We start from the raw sequence: 17,695 nt of genomic DNA on the forward strand, positions 1-17,695 counted from the left end.
AAACACCGAAAAGAAGAGTACATATTTTTTATCTGAAGAATCATCACCCAGAAAAATCTAAAAATTTGTATGGAGCTTTATAGTAATGTCAAGAACATGGGATAAAGTTTCAGTTCATTTTAAAATCGGACGGTTCACAAAAATTATCAAAGTCAGAACACTGAAAAGAATGGTGGTCTCTATAGGTGTATTATATGGTGGAATATTATTTGTTATTCTATATGTTAATTTATACTTAATTAGGTTAAATGTTTTTTAGTTTATATATGTAGAATGCATTATCTTTTATTGTCTATATAATTTAAAGTAAAACGCAATAACCTCCCTTGACGTTTCTAAAAATAACACTCAATCCCATTTGTTAAAATAATATGCATTTAACCCCATTGACTTATTTGACCATGCCAATTTTTTTGGCAAAAATTCCAATCGGGCCATAACTATTGAGTTTTTGCTTTTTAAGACATACATTTATCTTTTATCGAATAAGGCCCACATTATATAAAATGTTTATGTAATGCCTAACTTATCTTTTAAAATATTCTTTAATTTGTATAATAAATAAAAAAATAGCAAGAAAAAGAAAGTTGAAAGTTTCGAACAAAACGAGAAATAAAGAGAGGAAGGGGTGGTGGTAAGCCACTACGGCACTCACCACCACCTCCTAGGAAACATCTTTGTAGGATGCTGGAGACTTCACTTGGGCGATAAGTGGCTGGAGGCGGGTGACCAGGGAGGGCAACAAAACACAATGAAAAAAATTATATATGCAGATAATAATTCACTTTTTGAATCGCATAACATCATTGAATCAATTATGGGCGACGGTGGCCCATCACCAGTGAACATCGTTCCAAGTAACATAATTGAAGGCCTTTCTCTTCTTTCTTCCTTCTGTTTTCTCTAAATTTTATTTAAATGTAAGAATAATTTTATGTGAATTTGGTAGTCTTATTCAGTAAAAAGTAAATATATGATCTTAAGAAGAAAAAGAAATCAAAACCTATGGTCTGAATTGGTATTTTCCTTAAAAAGTGATGGTTTGGTCAAAGAGATCAAATGGAGTTTAATGCATATTTTTTTAATAAATTGGGTTAAGTGCTATTTTTCTTAAATCTCAATGGAGGTTAATGCATTTTATCTTATAATTTAAATAGATATGTTTCTTTTAAAATTAGACATGTCAATTCAAATTATAAGATAAAATAATATATTATCTTTATGCTTTTAATTTTATTAATATTTTATAGTTTTTAAACCATTGGAACTATAATTCAACTATATACTCGCACTAAATTTACTGTGCAGCATGCGGGTTATCGCCTACTATCAATATCAATAATTATAATTATATTAATTAATGAATATATTATGAAAATATTATATTAAATTAAGTGCTAGATTGAGAGCCAGGGGATTGGGGGCAAAAAAGTAATTACGCAGATCAGCTAAAACCCTAAACCCTGTCTGCTAGAAGAATCTTCTCCTCCTTTGTTGTTGTTTTTCTTCTAGACTGTTCCTGAGCACCATTAAAACACCCAGGCCACACCTCCCAACAAGCCCAGCGTTAGCCCCCATACTCACGACAGTGCATTTGCCGTTGAGCTGCTCCTCCTCTGTATACAACTTGACAGTCTGGTCCCCAAGCGCGACCATGTACCGCTTCGCTGCAAGCCTCGCCTCCAAAGCTAGGTACGCTTCTCATTCTCCTTCTCGGTAGCTGAGCGAGTAGTGTGTGTGGAGTAGGCCCTCATGATCTGCGGAGCAGCTAGCTGCTTCCGTGTTCATATAACCGAGCAAAAGACAAGGCTGCTGCTGGAATTGATGATTTAACGTTTCTTCTCTCTCTCTCTCCTCCTCTTTTGGATCATACATTTAATGTACATTTCCCAGTGCCGAGGTGTCGAGCTCCTATTTTTGCCCGAAAACACGGTTTTGTTTTGTCAATTTTCTCTTCACTTTTCGTATAATGGTTTTGAGTGTTGTCCTTTTCATTTGGTCGCAGGATCGCCAGGAACAGTACGCAACAGGTGAGTCTGGTCTTGCCGTTTATTCATTTTCAATTCAGGACCGAAAAAGCAATTGACTTGACCAATCAAATGCAACTACCTGAGTATATCATTGTTGTTGTGGATCCTAGATTGGCAGCAGGGCAACTTGGACCCGGAACTATGCTGCTAAAGACATTAAATTCGGCGTCGAAGCTCGTGCTTCAATGCTTAAGGGTGTTGAGGACCTTGCAGATGCGGTGAAGGTCACAATGGGGCCAAAGGTAATCTAGGTTGAATCCTCGAGTGCATTTGAAGTGATAATTTTCTTCTGGATGGAGAATTTTGTGATTCATTTGATGCTGAGTGAGCGGCCGTTTATCCTTCCGTTGATGTAGTAAATGACTGCTGTCAGTTACGAAGATGGTCTGCAATTTTCTGTTTAGAGTTCACGTAGTTGAGCGTTTGAGAAACAGAAGATGGTCCGAATGTACGAGTCTATTGAAGCCACTATCATTTCGTTCCCTTTTTTGCGTTAAAAGGTGGCTATAAAATGCGTTACATCGATAAAAAGCTCTTGACCTTTCAGTTGTACCCCACTTTTCAATTGTTGTAAGTGGCAGCTGCCAACTGTGACCACTTTTGACTACCACATAGGGCCTAGAGTTCTTCTAAATGATTACCTTCTTGTTCACCTGATTTTGAGTTCCTCTGGATTTGTGCTTGTGTGTCATTTTTTTACTTTAGGGCTGTAATGTGGTTATTGAACAAAGCTTTGGAACCCCAAAAGTCACCAAAGATGGTGTGACCGTTGCGAAGAGTATAGAGTTCAAGGACAGAGTCAAAAACATCGGTGCTAGCCTTGTGAAGCAGGTTGCAAACGCAACCAATGATGTTGCTGGAGATGGTAATAGTCTTTACCTATCACTTCAGATCCTTCATGCTTTTTTTGCCTGTATTTGTATATTCCATTTGTGTTAAGAATGTGGTGATCATTAATCTGGATGTACTTCTTCAGGTACAACTTGTGCTACGGTCCTTACTCGTGCTATATTTACCGAAGGGTGCAAGTCTGTTGCGGCTGGAATGAATGCTATGGATCTACGACGTGGCATCACCATGGCTGTTGATTCCGTGGTGACTAACTTGAAAAGTAGGGCAAGAATGATCAGCACATCCGAAGAGATAGCCCAGGTTTGCACGCGTGAAGCACCGTTGAAGATTATATTCTTTTTGAGTTTGTTCAGAGGTCCTCATGAATCATGACTGGCAGGTCGGAACAATATCTGCCAATGGGGAGAGAGAAATTGGGGAGTTGATCGCAAAAGCCATGGAAAAAGTTGGCAAGGAGGGTGTTATCACTATATCGGTAAGTTGCTTACTATAATAAGCATTTTTCTTTCATACACCACTGTTAGTGCGACTTTCATTTCTTGCCTTTCCGAGCAAGGCGTTGCTTTTCTTGGTGATCTTGCTCCCCTTAACATCATTTCCTTCACCATAAATATACTATCTAGAGTGATAGTTGGATTTTTCTTTGACTAATAAGTACAGATTTGTTTTTACATTTTCTTGTCTTTTAGCTTGTTATCTGTTACCTTCTTTGAAACTACTAGAGGAGCCCTCTTCCTTTTGGCCATACATTATTCATTTCCCACTTTTAAGTTGCATGCTTAATCTATCGTATTCGTTTCCTCTTTCTATTTGCATGGCTTACCTTATCTTGCTATGCAGGATGGAAAGACTTTTTACAACGAATTAGAAGTTGTTGAAGGGATGAAGCTGGACAGAGGATACATATCCCCGTACTTCATTACTAACCAGAAAAACCAGAAATGTGTCAGTGTTTGTTCTGTAATGTTTAGTTGAGCACGAACAAGCAGTGGTTCTTACACAGAGTGAATGGTGTTTATGTTTTCGCTGACAGGAGTTAGATGATCCTCTCATTCTTATCCATGAGAAAAAAATTACAAGTATTAATGCTGTGGTAAAAGTGTTGGAGTTGGCACTGAAGGTAACAGATTGTCCATCTAGAAATTAAATGTTTCTGAGCAGTTGATTCTGATGTATGATTGGCTGCTCTGGCCTTTTTCTGGACAGAGGCAAAGGCCCCTGCTCATTGTTGCGGAGGATGTGGAAAGTGATGCATTAGCAACTCTTATATTAAACAAGCTTCGAGCAGGAATTAAGGTAGGACCAAGTGAAATTTTTTTAATGGGGGAAAAAAAGGTTTAGGGTTTGCATGTAGAATACATTGCACCCCGTTTTAGTGAAAGCTGGAGTCATATTGTTCAAAATTTCTTCAGGTCTGTGCCGTGAAAGCGCCTGGTTTTGGGGAGAATAGGAAGTCTGGACTCCATGATCTTGCTGTACTGACTGGCGGTCAAGTAAGTATTCAGTAAACATTTTCAGTTCCATTTTTGTGCCCCTTAAGCTGTAAAGAGATAGTTTCCCAATGAAGAGTACCAAGGGGGTTGTAGGCACACATACCAATTCACTATAAAAGCAAAAGGATTGAAGAGACATGAAACATTTCAAATTTAGAAGAGGCATGCCTGTCATTCATACTGAATGAACTTCTGCTTCTAAAAGTGGCCAAGGTTATGACCAGTATTTACTTTGTGTTGCAGGTTATAGCTGAAGATCTTGGTATGAATCTCGAGAAGGTTGATTTTGATATGCTCGGTTCCTGCAAGAAGGTATGTTTTACATGGTCCATTGCAATTTGGATGTAGTCATGCTAAAACCCAATTCTAAAATTACTTCCAGTTAATAATACTCCCTGATCATCATAATTTGCTATATTTTAGGTTACAATATCAAAAGACGATACTGTTATTCTTGACGGAGCGGGTGACAAGAAGTCAATTGAGGAAAGATGTGAGCAGGTTTGGTCTGCACCATATACTATGACGATATTCCATATATGTGCTGGAAATACTGAAACAGGGAACTGTTCTCAACTTGGGATATTTCCTGCTGATGCCAGATACGATCAGCAATTGAATCGAGCACTTCTGACTATGATAAGGAGAAATTCCAAGAGAGATTGGCAAAGCTCTCTGGTGGAGTTGCTGTGCTGAAGGTGAGTATGATGATTATCTAGCTGGTAGAAGTCGAGTCTGTTACTATCTTTGTAATGAGTTGAAGTAACGTCTGATGTCTGTGGAATCTGAACTTAAGATTGGAGGAGCCAGTGAAGCTGAAGTGGGTGAGAAGAAAGACAGAGTTACCGATGCCTTGAATGCAACTAAGGCAGCCGTGGAAGAGGGTATCGTGCCAGGTACGCATCCTACCTGTTCATTTTTTGTTTGTGTTTTTGTTTTTGTTTTCCTCCCCCCCCAACACACACACCAATTGGTGTATGGTGGTTCCTTAAGAGTTAAAGACTTGCAGGTGGTGGTGTTGCTCTTCTTTATGCATCTAAAGAGTTAGACAAGTTGCAGACTGCCAACTTTGATCAGAAGATTGGAGTTCAGATCATTCAAAACGCTCTGAAGGTTTATATATTCAGTTACTTGAAGTGTGAAATTCTCAAATGTTTTTCAGATGTGTATATTAGGGCTAGAGTGAGTCTGACTGGTGGCAGTGAATGCGATTTTAAAATGAAATGGTAACAAATAAAAGAGTTCTTAAGACTTGCCTTTGATTTGTTTGCTGTGAACTGTGGTTTTTAATTTCTTCATAATTCCAGACACCTGTGCACACTATTGCTTCTAATGCTGGAGTGGAGGGGGCTGTTGTTGTTGGGAAGTTGTTGGAGCAGGATAATCCGGACCTTGGATACGACGCAGCCAAAGGTCAGGCTTCTCAACGAGTGCTTGTAGGAGCATAGCCCTTGCAGTCTTTTTGTTTTGTCTATATTATGACTGGCATTTTTAAGAAATCAAAAGAAAACTTGCGTTTCAAGTGTACTGGCAGCACATAAAAAGATGAAGTGGAATGGTGCTACCATGTAAAACTGATTCCATTCTTAGGAGTAGAGATTTTCTTGTAATAAAGGGTGTTGCAGATAATATAGAAAAATGGGACGTATCTTATTCCCTGGCAGAGCATCTACCCTGACTCGGCCCTGCATTGTCTCTCTGCAGGTGAATACGTTGACATGGTGAAAGCAGGTATAATTGACCCGTTGAAGGTGATTAGAACTGCTTTGGTTGATGCTGCCAGGTGAATTTGACAGACTTTGTTCCTTGGAACCTCGTCATTCCTTTTCGATAGTTCAACTCAAAAAGTAGAGGAACTCTAGTTTGATATGTTAGATGAGATATTCAATATGATGGGTGACATTCTTTGATGAATCATGACAGTGTATCATCGCTGTTGACGACTACGGAAGCTGTGGTAGCGGAACTTCCCAAGGACGAGAAGGCAGCCCCAGCTATGCCCGGAGGAATGGGTGACATGGACTACTGAGAGAGCCAAGGGGCAAAGACCGCCTCTACTTCTCCTAGGATAGTGTAACTGAAACCATTTGTTTGGGTAACATCCTTCTCTCATCTCATGAGTCTTCTCTCCTTTCCCCTAAGGCAATCATCATCAATGTAAAACCATTGTGAGAGTTTTGGACGGGACGGCTCTAAAGAGGAATTTGGTTCTTGATTGGGTTTCGGTTTTGGTTATTGATAAATCCAGGCATAAAATGTGGTTTTTGCAAGTCTATATAATTTGTCTAGTGCATTTCTTTTTCTTTTTACATCTTTGTTGGTATATGACGTTATAACGTACCTACGGTAGAGTAGAGTACCGCAGCTGTGTGTGCTGGTGTCCCGGAATTCAAGAATTCTTGTTATATGCTCGTTCCAACCCTCAACTCTTTTTTCTAGGTTCATTGATATTGAATCAATTGAATGCACTTCCAACACTTGTTCCATTTTGGAAGACCCTGTGTTATCTCGATTTTTCATATATAAATGTAACTAATGTATCTCTTTCGTAAAGGATTTCTCCATAACGGCCATGAACAGTTGCTCTTGGAGTGGCTAAATAATGCTTAGCGGGATTTATTACTACACAGTCAAGATGAACAATCAAAACTTGATTTTAAGGGTGGTCTATTTTTGGCTATACATGCATTTTTCACAAATAAACTATCCAAGACCGATTATTGGAGATGTTTCTTCACAATATTTATCATAATTATTGTAAGGGAGAGAATAACAATTCAAATATAATCTGCATGGATCAAGATTATAAATCCTCCCATTTTCATCCATTAAATAATATTTTAAGTGCTTGAAAAGTCTGTTTTAAATTTTCAAGCTGCAAATATTTAGTTATTAAAACATGATTATTAAATTGTAAAATGAATAAAATTCACAATTTGAAGGAATGTTCCTAAAGAGCCAATCGAATTCTTAATTTGAATTATATCATATTTTTTAATTGATTTATTTATCACATTGTGATATTTTTCATCAATGAATGGACCCATTTGAAAATAATTAGATGATGACAAAATTATCAAAGATGGCCATTCCTTATTTTATTTAAGAAAGTGCGAATAGTTCCGTGATTTTGGCTAGGTGATTATTGAATCTTTGTCTTGGAATAAATAGAACAAAAAGGATTGATATGGGTGTGATATGACACATTATTAATGATCAATCCTGAGCTTGACGGATCATTTCTTTTTCTGAGATACAAAATAGGGAATTTCACTTAGTCGATTCTTAGAAAATCTCGAATCAAGCCATTTGTACTTACTTCAACAAAGGAAGCACAGGCCTTTTGGATAGAAGAACTTTTTTCATCTTCATCCCAATTCAAAATTAAACAAGTTTGAACTAATCGAATACTTGTGCGAGAAATTTCCCAAATTGGTTTTTCATTTCCATAAACAATATAATTGACAACTTGAAGTTGCATATTATCCTTTTCTCGGAACAAATCAGGGAAAAGAGTGTTGCCAAATTTATACCATCCCCTATTTCATATGTCACTACGGGTCGAACTAAAACAAATTACTTTTTCTTAGTAGATGTGATCCTTTGGACATAGACCCAACTTTTCAAATTTTGTTTATACCTTAGAATTTGTTTTTCCTGTTCTTGGTGGTATCAGTGTCTCGATATCTTATCCGTTTCTCTAGGAAAATGGATATCTCCCGAAAAGATTTTTAACTTCAATCCTTTTTTTTTCTCTCCACTCGGACTAATCCGCCCACTCAGCTTCTTGTATTTAAAGTGATTTGTGTATCTACTCCAATCAAATTATTGTGTCGTACCATTATCGAAGAAGATGCAGGTAAAATATGTACTTCGGGAATGGAAAAAAATCGATCTATTTCATTTGGTATTTTTGCGTAAATTCTTTGATTCCTCGATACTTAATCAAATCCTCCTTTTTAACCATTGAATGCATCCCTATAGTCCCATTTTTAGTAATTCCCGAACTCTTTCTTCTGTATCAAGGATCATCAAAATAAGCAAGAATACTATTTCTATGTAAAATACCCTTTATGGGTAGTTCAATCGATATACCCGAACGAGGCATTAGTTCCTTCTCTCATTCTTGAATCGATTGGAATGGAATGGCAAATCTATTTCTTCACCCTTTTGCCAATAAATCAGAATTCTCATGGAGGATAGCGGGATATGTGAGATTACAATGACCAGTACATATGATTCGATTAATTTTTAATTAATCTGGACTCCTATCTTCTTCTTTTTTACCGGGAAAATCATAACTACATAATTTTGATATGATTTGATCATTATTCAAACTGAGAGACTAGAAAGATATCTTCGCTTGACAGAAAGAGACCGAAGATTTATTTGATCTTGATCCTCATGGAGTGAAAAGGGGACTCCATTGGATCTGCACGAACCTCCCGATAATATCCATAAATTATTGTCATAACTGGCATTTTCGAACAAAATTGATCTATTTAAACCATGATAATTAGCAAGTGCATAAATATACTCCCGAAAAATAATGGGAATAGGAAGTCGTGATGTCGAGATCTATGTAGTTCTAAATATCCTTGAAATTCCTCCATTTCAAATTATCTTAATAAAGAAAAATAAGATTCTTCTTTCCTCTTCGCTGAACGAGGGATGGGCTTTGTTCTGGGGGGCCGCCTTGCACAGCTTTAGAAAGGAGAAAATTTCATAAAGTCAGTCTCTCAAACCTTTTCTATCTATCTTTAGAAGTAGGGCGAGAGAAAGTAAATATGATATTTGGTAAAAGATGGACATTGCTATATGTAAATTCAGGCGCATGGTCCATGTCAGCACCCCATTTTGGTCTATCAAGCAAACAAGGCTCATCAACAGTATACAATGCCATGACTCGAGTGTGGATACAGTTGAAAGGCTCAACAGAGCAAGAAAATCACTATTCACCTCAAGTCAGCAAAATTGAGCAGATGACATATGCACACGACAGAAGAACGACCTCGGTCATCAGAAGCCAACATAGTGACCAGAGAACCCAACAATATCCAAAACCAGCATTTCCAAAGTTCACACGAACAATGCTATTTTTCGATAGTTCGCTCAACTATCAGAAAATAGTCAATATTGGACTCCAAAAATCCACTCCAATGCCAAACAGATGAAAAGTTTCTTCAAACATATTTTGCGAATCATCTGCTTTATACAGAACAACTTTCTGTATACAAACAACTTTTCAGTGAAAGTCCAAAAATGCCGATTTCCCGGAGAAAAGTTAATTCCAAATGTCAGATACGGCCATGCCCCACAAGCATACAGAGCATGAAACAGTGCTTCAGATTGTCTCTTGGAAGTCACACAGACACTCCAAATGACTTCCGAGTGACAAAATGGGCATACCCCTCTTCGAAAATGCATAACCGGAGACTGTTCTGACGGAATTACGACAAACAAAGTTCATATTATATTACCCTGAAAACTCTAGCGGACAGACGCAATTGGGCAAAACAGACAGCAAAACCCTTTTCAGTTTCTCGAGTAACCTCTGAGGAGTAGAAAACGCCGTTTTCAACTGAAATCCATATCCGGAGGTCCTTTTCACTGAAACTTGACGCCGGATGCTTGCGCTACACAGTAGTACACACTCCAAGGCTTAATGTGAAATCTTCGGACTGAACCGCACAACGCGTCTAGGCCTCCTGAGCATTGCTTTAAAGGTCTCAGATACACTTTTCAAGTCCTTAGAGATCCAGTCTCGACAAACGGAGATTAGAGTGATTTCCGGAGCGCCCAAGCAACTCAGAAAGCAATATGAGAAATCCAATTTCGGACTCCTAGGACGTCTCCGGCTTCACATTTGCATTACCGGTTTAAAGGTCAGTTGTTCACGTTGTCCAAAAATTCATGTCAAAATGACCAACATGGGATGTAGATACAAGATATATTGTCTGTACGGACCCAAATGTATTCTCGTTGGGGCCGCCTGCACGCGACCTGAAATCGTGCGGCTTGACGGATCGTTCCACCTTCCCATGGGGGTCGCGTGACGGACACACGTGAGAAGGAGTCGCCACTTACCATTTTATGACCCGGAGGTCGAGGGCAGATAAGTTACCGCGGGTTTAGGGGTATAGAACACCTAGTTATTGTTAAGGCATTGGTCTATTCGGAACTTGAAAGTCCGAATTCGGGGGTTCACATTACGTGCGAGCCTATATCCTACACGCCCTTTCGGTACTATGGTTTGCTATGCTTGCATTTTTATTTTATTTACCGCGTGCATTAAGGTACACTCGACTCGCACGTTTTGACACCGTAAATTCGGTGAGTTAAACAATGTCAATTGAGAAGTCCAGAGAAAAGTAAGCCTGCATGTCGGGGAATGGATTCACTATCTTTCGTTACAGTTCATCGAACCATAACGATTGACTCCTTGCGTGAACCGAAACCGCGAGGTTTTGAGGTTTACTTTCCTATGAGTAAACGTTGAATCGATTCGATTAACTCAACTCTCGAACCGTTCGCTTACTGAATGGGATTCTTACAATAATGAATGTATAAACAAATCCTTACAATCTACTCTCAAAATAAATACAATAAATTACAAATTACAAATGATTGAATCCCATTCGGTTCGCTTTCGATTAATATTCCTCTCAATCATCGTGAGTTTAGGAAATAACCGAAAAAATGTAATTCAGTGGGCTCTCAGTGAATAGGGCGTTGAACCTGTGAGTGATGATTAGGGCGTTGGACCCTGTGATCTATGATTAGGGCGTTGAACCCTAATATTATTCGGCCTAGAGATCAGGCTCGACCCGTATGGCAAACAAGTGTGGAAAGATAACACGCAACACGTTAATAACAAACAAGGTATTTGTTATTTGTCAAGTGTACGTGTTTTAGCAAGTTGTTAATCCGGGGTATTTTGGCATGCAAATCCTACCCTAGACAAACAAACATGTGCCAATATTTTAGCATTCGGCTTTGGTTGGAAATTCTAACATATTGGATATCTGTAATCAGGTTTCGTGTGTGTGGATTGCTTTTACAGTGATTCGGTGTTATGACACTGAAGTTATACTGAATTAATCCAAACTTGTATTTTGACTCTAGATTTGGAACCTAGAGTTCCACCTAACCATTTTCTAGCATTTGGTTAGATCGAGTGAAATGATTAGTCAAGTAATTGTATTTTGATACAGAATATCCAACTAGTACCCTGAACTATGCTAGGATGATAGAAACTCATCAATGAGAATAAGAAAGGCTATGCAGATGAACCTACACCTGAACAGGTAGCCTGTTCATATTCCAATATCGTTTTGTTTCTATCAAGCTAACCCTAGGATATCGCCAAATCAGAAAAATGATGTTATTGCCCTTGATTTAAAAATGTGCTTTCAAAAAAAAGGAAAACAACGCAATACGGGCCGCCTTGACCTATAACTGGTGTTGACCGATTCTTTGGATCTTTCAAGGTTATACGAGAATCTTGTAAGAGCCAAAGACTAGGTCGATCTATCCGGAAGTGGTCTAAAAGGAGCTTCTGTATCCCGACCTGAATTACCTGAAGTCAGGTGAAACTCAAGTCAAAACACACAAGTTTCTCCTAGATGTCCATGTTACTTCGTATTGCATGTCTCGGGTTTGGAAGTAAGCGTATTTTGAAAAGGGCATTAACACCATTTTGTAATTCGTCGACGCGAGTTACAGATTAATGTCCAATTCGTGCAAAGTTGTTTAAATTGAATGAATTAATCGTGTGAGCGTCCCGATTAACCCGTTCGTGAAATTAATGCTTAAGGGTTGTACCGAATGCATTAATTATGAAAATGATTCGTAACTTGGTGACCAAGACGGGTCAAGAAAAACCGAGGATGATTCGGCCAACAATGGCCGAAACACCCTTTGGTCCTAATAGGCTCGAAAGGGTCTCCGAATTGCGAATCCATGCATATTTTGGTTTGGAAAGACATTTCATGTGAGATTCTCGATATAATTAAACTTGCAAATTACACGAAATCTGAGAACGGATTTAAAACGGGAAGAGGAAACCTTATGAAATCCGAATAATTCCATGAGACTCTCGGCCAATTCTCCTTGGAGAAAGCCGAGAGGTCCCATGGCTTGTATTTGATTCCACGAGTTTTCCCGACTTGTTTTGAATCGTTTCTCGCATGCTCAAACATCAAACATGTTAAATAACACAATTTCGACGAAAGTTGGTATTGTCATGATTTATTTAACACATTCAAACATGGAAGCATACACAAATATGTTATTTACGAGATCGATAAAACAATAATGGCTCCATACATGCGAGAACAATAAAATAAACTCGGAAACTAACTTGGATGGGGCCAAGGAGGCCAATCTTAACCCATAAAGAGCAAGCTAAGTCTCGGCCATCCCACTTAGAGACTTGGCCGAGAGCTTGCTTGCCATTTTCGGGTCAGGATGGTCTTCCTAACGATGATCCAAACCTTTTTCCGACATGCTAGCAAGTTATAAGGTAATAAACATGCATAACATAGCATGAAAGTACATAAAAATTAAGTCTTGCAAGTTGAACATGCTTAGAACGCCATATTACTTCACAAACACACAAATAATGTAAAAGATCCTAACTTCTCTAAGTTGAGAAAGTTATACCTAGCCTCGAGATACGAGGAAAGAGTTGGGGAAATGTTTGAGAGTCGGGTGACTCGGTGGTGCTCTCGGAAGAGCGTTCAGAGTTGATGACGGCACGTTCGGGCGAGCCTCGGCTGGACATGCACGGGCGTGCACAAGCGCGGGAGGGGCTCGGTGACGGTGGTGACGGGCGCTGGTGCGCTGTGACAGACGCTGGTGATACTGGTGGCAGGAGCGGGCGTGTGTTGATGATAGGCGCTGGGGACGCTGGTGACGGGCGTGTGCACGGGCGCTGGTGACGGGTGACGGGCACTGGTGACGCGCTGGTGACGGGTGCTGGTTACGCTGGTGGCGGGCGCTGGTGGCGGGCACTGGTGACGGGCGCTGGTACGCGCTGGTGATGCTGGTGACGAGTGCGCGCGCTGGTGACGGTGCACTGTTCACCCGAGAGTGCAATTTTCACCCGAAATGGCTAAAACGACCCGAAATGATGAGCAAATGACTTCAAACTGAAAAACTGAGTTCATAATTGGAATCCTTGGGTCCAAAACATGTGGTCCATGAAGTTTGAGAAATTTTGAATATAAGTTGAAATAATAACCGCTATGGATTCCGACTTAAACTCTAAAGATTTTTGGCTTGGTTTTCGGCTTGCATGAGGTGATTTACTTGCTACTGGTTGCTAGGAAGTTGAGAGCATTTTCTAGAGGTAGAAAGCTAGAGAGAGCATGTGTGGATGATGAGTGATTAACTTAATGACTGTCAGCACCCCATTTTGGCCCACCGGCTCCCCATGCGAGGATCCCCAACCGAGGCCCGGGGCACTATTCATCACCCGGCAATCGGAAGCCAATGGGCAGGCACGAGATCATGGACAGTAAGAGAAGAGCACAATCCACTGAGAGAGACGGAAGAGAGCAGTCAGAAGAACAGACGAACGAGGAATCCCGAAGACGGCGGAGCCGGCACTGTGGCACTATTCATCACTGAGTCACCGAAGCACCGAAAGGTGCCCAATATGGGGCTCCAAAAATCCCCCTCAGTGCCAAAACGACCAATGACGCGTCCGGACGCATTTTCGGGACATCCTGCTTGAGCCGGGACACCCCGATCCCCCACGGACGCCTTTTCTGACATAGCTCCCGGGGTTCGCCCCACTGACTAGCAAGCGACCCCTCAAAACGGGCCTACAGGCACCTGGGGACCACCAGGGCCGGGGAACAAGCTTCAGACAACCTTCCGGAGTCCGGCTCAGTCTCCCGAAGTACGTTTCAGTGGTCACGAACGCCTCCCAGCGAGCCTTCGGGTATTTCCACGGAAAGCAGAGACCACGAGGATCTCTGAGTACCTCACAATAATCTCCAAGCACCTCAAGGCATTCAGGGCACGCCGAGAAAATCCCGGTCAAGGTCCCTAGATCTCCCCGGGCCAACGGTCCCCGATCGAGGATGACGAGCCAACAATCCCTCACGGGGCAAAAGGATCGTCAAAATGAATGATAGGATGCACAAAGGTCAATCGGGGGTCGAGGGGCACTAAACTCCACTCCGAATGTCCAAACGAGACAAAAAAACCGACTCTCGAGGCGTCGAGTCGCCCAAACGTTCGTCCACACGACGCATAGCGATATTAAGCGCATTCAAATCCTCGTCATTCAAGCATTCTAAATCCATAAATTAATTGGACATCGGAGATTGGACGCGCGCTCAATTAAGTTTCAAGCATTTCCCGGCTTTTCTCTCAACCGAATGGGACCCACAGCCTAGCCAAGCCAAGCCATCAAGCCACGGCTCAATCCCAAGCCACGGCTCAACCCTCGGCTCGAATGGACAGCCCCAAGCCGTCGGCTCCTCCCCTTCCACCGTCGGCTCCAAAGCCCCCCTCCACACAATTTGAATTTTGGCTCTTACACCCATCACTTCCTCTTACACACTCACATCCATCACCTCCCATCATCCATCCATCACACCCATCACTCCTCTTGCTTCCCCTACACTCAACATGACATTTTCCCCTCATCAATGCCCCTATAATTTCGGCAGCCCATGTTTAAGCCCTTTAACCACACTTAACTTCACTTAATCACACCGTTAGAGCTCCCTATAAGTTCCCTTTCATCATTAGACTTAATCACTTCTTGATTCTCACTCTCTCTCAAGCCAACTTCTCTCTAAAATCCTCTCAACTTTCAGCCCACTCCCATAGCTCGTGCCACCCCTTGCCAAGGCCGAAACCGGCCAAAACCGCCGGAAAACCACCCGGTATTCCGGTAACCACCCGACCCGACTTAAACCAAAAATCACCAAACTCCCTAGCCTACATATTTTCCACCCCCTAAGTCCATTTCCGGGCTTAGATTATCCATTTGAGGCCTCCATCATCGTGTTCCAGCCGTGAAGAGAGTCGGGTCCCGATAACGTCACCCGCGTGATACCGAGCTTCCCGACGTGCCGTTTCTTCCCACGACTTCGGAGAGTCGTGCCATCACGTTCAAAGGGTTCCTCACAACCCTCACCCTCTCTCGTGAAGAGGTGGTCACGATCCGAGGGCCGATCAACCGTGCACAACCACCGTTCACTTGTTTCCCCCATACCGGGTTCCATTCATTTTTACCGAACTTTCTCTCACACTTTCGGGTTCATTTAGGCTTTGGCACGCTTGGGGCTGCCCACGGCCATCTAGATCCGTCTCTTAGGAGCCCAACGAGCCCGACCCCGCACCGTGCCGTGCCCGGAGCTCGCGTGCCAAGCCGTTCTCCCGAGACTAGCCGCGGCTGTTTTCTCTCGGATTGCTCACTTCCGCAACTTCAAGCCGAGTCTTGCGACTCCCATGGCCACTTCTCCGACTCCTTCCTCGTGTTCCGAGGCTAGGTAAGACTCCTCTATGACTTAGAGAAGCTAGGTTCTTCGATATTTGTTTGATATGGGGTGTTAGGGGCTCATTTCGCATGATTTTCCCTAGATCCCGGGTTTGGCCCTTGAGCAACTTCGTGAACCATCCGACTTCGAAATGAGCTGAAATTTTTACCACAGACTCTTGATGTTATTTTAAGTCCCCACATAAAATTTCAGATTTTTCTGGGCGCCGGATCTCTGGATAAAAAATGTTTACCCGTTATTTCGGTATTCTCGGCCAGATTTCGATATGTCTCGTGAACCATCCGAGTTCTAAATGAGCTGAAATTATTATCACAGACACTTGATGTTATTTTGAGTCCCCATACAAAATTTCAGATTTTTCTGTGCACTGGATCTCTGGATAAAAAAATGCTTACCCGTTATTTCGGTATTCTCGGCCAGATTTTGATACGTCTCGTGAACCATCCGAGTTCGAAATGAGTTGAAATTTTTACCACAGACACTTGATGTTATTTTAAGTCCCCATACAAATTTCAGATTTTTCTGTGCACTGGATCTCCGGATAAAAAATGTTTACCCGTTATTTCGGTGTTTCCGGTCTGATTTTGATAGATCTCGCGAACCATCCGACTTCAAAATGAACTGAAATTTTTACCACACATTCCTGATGTTATTTTAAGGTTCCACACAAAATTTCATATTTTTATGGGCGCTGAAACTCCAAATAAAAATTATTTACCGAACTTTTCGTATATTCGACCAATCAGATCACACTGTTTTTTTTTGGTCTAATTTAGCCCTCTCCAAACTGAACCTAGATCCAAAATAGACCCCTTGACCCTGATCCAACTCTGTTTTCATGTTTATTATGTTTACGATTTACCTCGTTTTTCGTGCCGATGCCATTTTATTGATTCCATTATATATCATGTTTGTGTTTGTATTGCATGTTTATTTGTGATTCCAAGACCAGGGTGGCATCGACTTTGTAAATGTGTGTGTTCTTATTATGTTTGGCGTCTTACGCATGCAAGAAACGATTAAAACCGATTCTTGGAATTGATTGCAATTATATTTTTTGTTTAAATCATTAGCTTCACGATTAATTTACATGTTAGGCGCATTAACCCCGAACAATCATCTTATTAGCCCATAATAATCAAGGTTTAACTCAATCACTAAACCATTCCACAAACGAGAAATGGGACGCATCATTTGATTAATTAAATCATTCGGAATAAATAATTGGGTAAATTGGTCATTAACTTGTAAACGCATCGATGATTTACGGAACGGCGTGAATGCCCTTTTCCATTAAAAAATCCACAATTTTAAAATACCGGGTCGCGTAACGCGAATAGGATTGTTGTCTAGGGAGTACTCACGTGCCATGACTCGAGTCCGGGCCCGATTTGAGGCGGCCCGAGTCGCGGCACAAGAATCCTTCTTAGACTCCTTCGCGTAATACGACCTCCAATTTATACACGAACATTACAATTTTATTATCCAAGGGCATAGTCGCCATTCCGTGATTCACCGATACCCTAGGCTTTAGGGAGTTGGAAACATCTAGAGCTATGAACGAGAAAGGACAACCCGTTCGGGTGCGAGTTTCATTCGCGTGGTCCATTTCGTTCGTTTTCGGTGTTTCTTTCTTTCTATCATAGATTCGGTGGGGAGTATCTTATTTCAGTTACAAAACACGAACAATCGGATTAACCGTACATTCGACTTAATCAAACACTAGATAATGGATAGGCGGAATGATAGATTCCATTTTAGAGTCAAAACACGAGTTTGGCTAAATCGGTGAAGCCAC

The 17,695-nt window shown here is 41.1% G+C and overlaps 1 protein-coding gene across 1 annotated transcript; it reads left to right on the forward strand.

Moving 5' to 3' along the window:
- Nucleotides 1–1,491: 1,491 nt before the first annotated feature.
- On the forward strand, nucleotides 1,492–6,780 carry LOC116197369 (chaperonin CPN60-2, mitochondrial). Its single transcript, XM_031527492.1, has 18 exons — nucleotides 1,492–1,692; nucleotides 2,006–2,030; nucleotides 2,141–2,272; nucleotides 2,736–2,895; nucleotides 3,007–3,182; nucleotides 3,262–3,357; nucleotides 3,723–3,827; nucleotides 3,916–4,002; nucleotides 4,089–4,178; nucleotides 4,295–4,375; nucleotides 4,619–4,687; nucleotides 4,799–4,876; nucleotides 4,978–5,073; nucleotides 5,172–5,271; nucleotides 5,385–5,488; nucleotides 5,683–5,788; nucleotides 6,080–6,158; nucleotides 6,299–6,780. Exons 1-18 carry the CDS (start codon nucleotides 1,655–1,657, stop codon nucleotides 6,402–6,404), a joined length of 1,728 nt encoding a protein of 575 aa, XP_031383352.1. The 5' UTR covers nucleotides 1,492–1,654; the 3' UTR covers nucleotides 6,405–6,780.
- Nucleotides 6,781–17,695: the final 10,915 nt, after the last annotated feature.

The sequence above is a fragment of the Punica granatum genome, chromosome 2 (genome assembly GCF_007655135.1).
Source record: "Punica granatum isolate Tunisia-2019 chromosome 2, ASM765513v2, whole genome shotgun sequence".
Lineage (NCBI taxonomy): Eukaryota > Viridiplantae > Streptophyta > Magnoliopsida > Myrtales > Lythraceae > Punica > Punica granatum.